General features: G+C 30.8%; 1 protein-coding gene across 1 annotated transcript; it reads right to left on the reverse strand.

Annotated features, from left to right (window-relative positions):
• Positions 1–4,816: 4,816 nt before the first annotated feature.
• On the reverse strand, positions 4,817–5,874 carry LOC125840771 (uncharacterized). The gene is made up of 2 exons (XM_049519742.1): positions 5,797–5,874; positions 4,817–5,127 (listed from the first exon to the last, which is right to left on the reverse strand). Exons 1-2 carry the CDS (start codon positions 5,852–5,854, stop codon positions 4,817–4,819), a joined length of 369 nt encoding a protein of 122 aa, XP_049375699.1. The 5' UTR covers positions 5,855–5,874.
• Between the last annotated feature and the right edge of the window lie 483 nt (positions 5,875–6,357).

Below are 6,357 nucleotides of genomic sequence, written 5' to 3' on the forward strand. Positions count from 1 at the left end.
CCCTATGTATATGTATATGCATAATATTCTTAAATTAATGTTGTGTTTCATGAGATTTAGAACTTATACTACTTATACCTTGATGTGGCTTCTTTCTATAGAAAAATGCAATTAGCATGAATTTGTAAAGAACTTTGGATTTTTCAATAATATCAAATTGTTTTTGAGAAAATGTTTGTTCTATTCCTTGCTATATGCGTGGTTTATTTTTCAAGTGAAAATCGATACAATGATATTACTGACCCTTTTTGAAGATCAAGGGACCCTCTATTTAAATTAGAAGTTAGACACCTGCTGTTTCTGTAGGAAGTCTTGAATGCTATATACCTAATTGTGTTTTTCTACTTCATCAAAATAGAAAAGGAGGAAAAATACTATGCCGAAACAAATGAATCTTGCTAGGAAATAATCAATATTTTTTGTCAACAATGAAGATTCATCTAACCGGTAGTCTAAGATTAATTTATGAGGTCTAAGATCTTATAATATATGTGGACATCGCCACATTCACGCAACATCCTATTTGACTTAATAAAACTGATGCAATGTATTTTAATTTGAAGAATTTGACATTTGAGTTTCAATTTACAAACTCAACATGTGATTCTTTCTAAATGCATATTTGAAATTATAAGGAACACACAAATCAGTTGGTTTAATGGAAACTCACATCTAGTTGCTTGAGTTGCTCTTTATTTTTCCTCTGTTTTGAGTGCTCTTGGTATTATATTTAGTATGATGATTTTCCAGATTTCGAGAATTCAAGAGGTTATTATTTACGTGAAGTTGATCCAACAATATTAGTACAATAACAACAAATCAAGTGAAATTCCACAAAGTAGAGTTTGGAAGGGTAGATTTTACGCAAGCCTTACACTGCCTCTCCGAGGTAAATATTAATATTTTCCTGTAGATCTTTATGGGACTTAACTTTATGCCATAAACATTAAATTGTTGATAGTCAAATAAAATAAAATATTATTACCAAACTAGTTGCCTCGGTATATAAATATGATTTATCATACTGCTCTTCCACTATTTTTTTTATAGTTCTTTCCAAAAGAATATTCAACTTTTATTTTATAATTTCATAAAATAAAATGAAATAAAAATATTAATGCTTTATATCACAAAGATTTAACCAAATGAATACTTTGCAAGTGAACTTTGTTATTAAATAGCTGGAAGTAGTAGTAATCTTTTTATTTATTAGACAGAACCTATCCCTTTACCTTCTTAACAAAATGCTCTGACTTATTTCACTATATTCCTTCTCTCTTTTTGAAAGCTATTGTTAAGTAATTATGATGCCTAGCATCCAGTGATACCTCTCTTGACATGGTGTCTGAATCCCCAAGAAGAAACTATTGTAAATTTTAATAGTCCTAAGATAACAAAAATGCTCTCTGGTAAGTTAATGGTGTTTTGATATATAATTTTTGAAATTTCTGAAATTGTGCATTAATGTTTCTAGAATATGCATGTGCTTTTGGTGTTTGTGTGAGAGAGAATAAGATGAAGATGTCAAGAGAGTGAGCGAGAGACGAGACATGTAGTATGATCATAAACCTTAGGCAAAATTGAATATAAACAACTATCTTTGATGTAAAAGACAGTTTGATTTCGAGTAGTTAGAAGTATGATGTTGTGTTTACTACAGAATCACCTACTTCAAAAAAATTTGAGTTCTAATGCCGGATCAATCAAAAAGGAACACAAATTATCTGAATCTTTTGACAAGCTTTACTACTTAAAAGGAATGATCGGTGATGGCAAAGTTGATCCTATATGACTCTAATATCATAATTGCTGCACAATATTATGCTACATACACCTAACAGTTTGTGATAGGGTCCACAGTTAGACACAAATATTTAGTATATTTATTTTTACATACTATCATTTTGGATAGGAATAATTTATTTGATTGATAGTAAATGATTTAGATGAGAGCGTCAAACATATATCAAACATATATCATTTGCATGAGATAACTGCTAGGATGACAAGTTTTTATTTCTATATGGTGTCACAAAAATTATTTACGGATAGTACAAAGTTGGCATTATGAATCTTCCTTTGTGTTATGAAATTTACCCTACACCGTTACTCCTTTACAGCTCTCTGTATTATATTTTATGGAAAGTGTACTTTTTTTTTTGCAGAAAACACACATGTTCTTTGTTTAGTATCTTGTTACAAAAATGTCGAGAAGGAGAGGAAAATTTTCCTTTCAATTCTTTTGATTCAACCATGCAATAGTTGTAGTTATCTTTAATACTATGTGGTCTTTATAAATTTTAAGGAGCATTTGTTTTTTTACTTTTTTCAGGTTTTGAAGACTTGAAGTTGCAAGTGAAGAAACAAGTTTTGAAGAGTTGTTGAAAATAACAAATTGATTAATTTTTTTCTAGGACAGTTGGGACAAATTTTTTATTTCTTGCTATGTATATTGTAAACAATTCATGGCTATACAATTAATAGTGGAATGTTTATAATTGTTGGTTGCAATTGATTACGAATTGTGTGAGTGTATATATATTAACGATAATTTTATTTATGTTTTTGTGATTATCTTTGTATATATTGAAAAACATTTATATATAATTTATGGACCACATTTTATGATTTACAAATGGAATTTTTACGAACCAGATTCTTGTACTTATAGACTTTTTAGGACAACTAAAAGTTATTCTGTGTATTATTTTTAGGACCAGCACACTGGTCCCAAAACCTAATTTCAGGACCACATATTTTCTAGTTCCTAAAGCGATTTAGCGACCAGATGCTAGATCCGTCGCAATTGATCTCTAGCGAAGAAGCCTATAGGGACGGGTAGCGACCAGACTTTTCTGGCCGCTATTGCCCTTTAGAGACTAGAATTAGACTTTTAGAGACCACTTTTCCCTTCGTTATTGGACTATTTTCTTGTAGTGATTGCACATCTGGGGTTGGGTCTCAAGTCAGGTATCGGGATGGGGTTTCGAGTCGAGTGTCGGAGTTAGGTTTTGAATTGAGGTTGGATGTTAGGTCAGGTGTCAGGTTTGGATCCTAAATCGGTAGTCGAGTGTTAGGATTGATCTCGACTTGAAAGTAAGGTCTCATATTGAATGTAGGGGTCGAATCCCAGTTCAAAAGTAGGATCTCAGATCAAGATTCAAGTTCGTGTTTTGATTTGGGAGTCAGATCTTGGGTCAGAAGTCAGGATCGGGTGTCGGGGTCAGATGTCGAGGTCGAGGTCGAGGTCCAGTTCATAAGTAAGCTCAAACATCGGGTGTCAGTCGAGTCCTAGATTAGTCATCGGGGTCAGGTGTTGGAGTTATCATCTTGCCTAGTTCAAATATTGGGTTTCAGGTTGAGTGTTGTGGTCTAGTCCTAAATTGGGTGTAAGGATCGAAATTTGGATCGATCATCGAGGTTATGTCCAAGTTCAAGTGTTGGGGTCGGGGTTGGTTCCTAGTTCGAATGTTGGATCCTGGATCTGGAGTTGGGGTCATGTCCTGGTCGGATTTCGTGGTCGAATCCCTAAGCGATTATTGGGGTCGATATGTTCCAATTCGAATGTCGAGTTTGGAGTCGAGTCTCAGTTTGAAATTCATCAAGTCCTAGGTCATGAGTCGGGATCATATCTCAAGTTAGGTGTTAGGAAAATATTTTCTACTCTCTAATAAAAAATAAAAGATATTTTCTGCAAAATATTTTTTTATTCACCAATCAAATTCTAGAAAATATTTTCCACTCACCAACAAATATGAGAAAATAAGTTGGAAACCAACTTATTTTTCAAAAAAAATATTTCCTAAATAAATATTTCCGATGAAAAACATTTCCTTCATAACAAACACACTTGCAAAAAAAAGGTATAACATGGTTGGCTGGATCAAATAGTCATTAATTTTTCAAATTCGATCTCAAATTTACACCTACTTTTTAGTTACATGAATAACAATGTAAGAATTCTTATTAGACAAACCAATGGATCAAAAAATTACAATTCAACTGCAATGTCAAAAAAATGCATTTTGTTATCCCTTAGAATAGCACCTAAATTATTTATCTCTTCAAATTTTATATTGTTTAGAATTGTAAAATACAATGGAAAAAGAACTGATAGTAACATCCTAAACGGGGAAAGACATAAAACTGCCTAACAAACTGATAGTAGCATTAATTATTTTTTTCTATATTAATTAATCCCTTGCAATTAATTCTTTTTGAAAGTGTTTTACATTTGTTTGTAAAATTCTCAAGAAGTAAAATTATTTTCTTATCTATGATTTCTTAAATATCGTGCAAAACAAAAAGTTATCAACTAATATGGGACGAAATGAATATATTTTTATATTCAAATATATAATTTTCTAAAAGTCCTTTTATAAATGTAAATTTGAATTGAATTATACATTGTATGTATGAGTAATTGTTGGGAATAACTTGATAAATGATTCGTTCAATAAGAATTTAAAGGATCGATTATTGGTCACACAATCACTTATTTTGGGGCGTATAGTATATTTGTCCTATCATTTTAGATGTATTTTTTAAAAGGAAAAAGACATAAGTTTTCTCTTTGAATTTGCCCCGAAAACTCAATACAAACTTAAATATCATGATGATCAATTACACATATTTACTATTTAAAAGCAAATTTATTACAATCCTGCAATGTACAAAACAAGTCAATTTTATGTTAAAATGAACCATTTGAAACGTAAAATTCAACATGTTTACTCCATTTAAAACTAACAAAGACAAAACAAAAAGCAACTTTATTAAATTGTAGAAATTCTTTGTATTCCTCTTTCATATATGTTCATGAACATGCCTCCGTAAGGTCAGTTAGTGTTACATCGAGATTATTTCCAGCATAAATAAAAAATACACTTGTTTGTGGATAAATTGGAAGACCACCATTAACGTCGTAGATATCATTGTGCGACTTGGAGACGATAGTAGTGTTAATTTTAGTGACAGAATCAAAATTGGGAATGCTCAATTTCACTTGAAGTAGAGTACATGTACATGTATTTGAGAGAGTTGCATTCCATACTTGTTGTCCTTGACTCATTCCTAATTTTGCTTGGCTAATTTCAATACCAGGATTGCACATTGAACTCTCTATGCCTGAAAATGAAAGAAAACAAGATTTTATATTAGTTATTCTTGTAAATCTTGGAATTAAGGTGATTTGAAGTCGAAGTGTATATATATAGGATTGTTCAAGACATCACTTTTTACTTGAGGAACAATACAAGTTCATTTCATTCCACTTTTAGTAAAATAGTGAAGGATATTCATTAGTAATAAATAAAAAGAAGGGTGGAGGGGATCTATATATGTTGTTCAGATCGATTAGAATATGCAAAATTAACTAGAACTGAATGCGGAAAGTATAACAAAACATCTCATAATGTATTTAACCAGAAAATAGATTATGCTCCTACAAAAGTATCAACCATTATAGAATCTCATATGCCAAAAGTGTGAATTTTATATAGCACAAAAGGGGGGGGGGGGGGGGGTATGTATCAGATCCTAAATGTACGAAATATAGTAAATATCATAAAGACAAATGTAGTTGGGGTTGCAAAACAGACAATACACAACTTAGTTTTGAAAGATATGACCCCATATATATACGGATATACCCAAACATAATCTAATTAGTAAAACAAATATAGTGTAAAGAAATGAGAATTTTATTTTTTATTTTTTGCTTTGAGTATTGGGGATATAGAGAGAACAAACAAAAGGAAAAGAAGAATTAGAAAAACGAGTGAGGTTAATTAGCACCTTCATACATAAGAGCAAGACAAAGCACTAAACAAAGAACTTTGATGAATGTTGTCATTGAAAATTTTGTGTTAGCAATCCTTAAGTGAAATATTGCTTTTATCTAAATTATGTTATTATTTGCCTAACAACTTTTTAATTTATAGATAGTTCATGGGAGGATGATTTAGGTAAATTACTGAAAGGGAGGTTCTATTATAGGTAAGTTTTAATTTATTTTCCTAAAAAGATGAATAGTAATAGAATGAGTAATTACTTTCCCAATTCTGCAAATTAATGGTTTTTTTTCTAAAATAGCACAAAGAGAAAGATTTGGTCAAACTAGATTGGAAAAAATATCAAGAGATTCTTATCATTAATATAATTACTTTTTTTTTTTTTGCATCAAAATGAAAAAAACATAATAAGAAGTTGTATTCATGAGTATTTGTCTGATGTCTGTCAAATTATGCTCAATCTAGCATTCATATCGTGGAATTGTACTACTCAAATGCTATGCATACAGAGTATTGAGAAGAGGAAGAGAGAATTCATTTTATTGATCCTTACAATCTGTAATAC

Source organism: Solanum verrucosum, unplaced genomic scaffold (genome assembly GCF_900185275.1).
Source record: "Solanum verrucosum unplaced genomic scaffold, falcon-dt-bn FXZP01000187.1, whole genome shotgun sequence".
Lineage (NCBI taxonomy): Eukaryota > Viridiplantae > Streptophyta > Magnoliopsida > Solanales > Solanaceae > Solanum > Solanum verrucosum.

Bases quoted from the DNA above. Each gene is read 5' to 3' on its own strand.
- LOC125840771 (XM_049519742.1), bottom strand. From the start codon at position 5,854: ATGACAACATTCATCAAAGTTCTTTGTTTAGTGCTTTGTCTTGCTCTT. The intron at 5,128-5,796 runs GTGCTAATTAAC...TTTCATTTTCAG, and splicing joins TCTTGCTCTTATGTATGAAG to GCATAGAGAGTTCAATGTGC.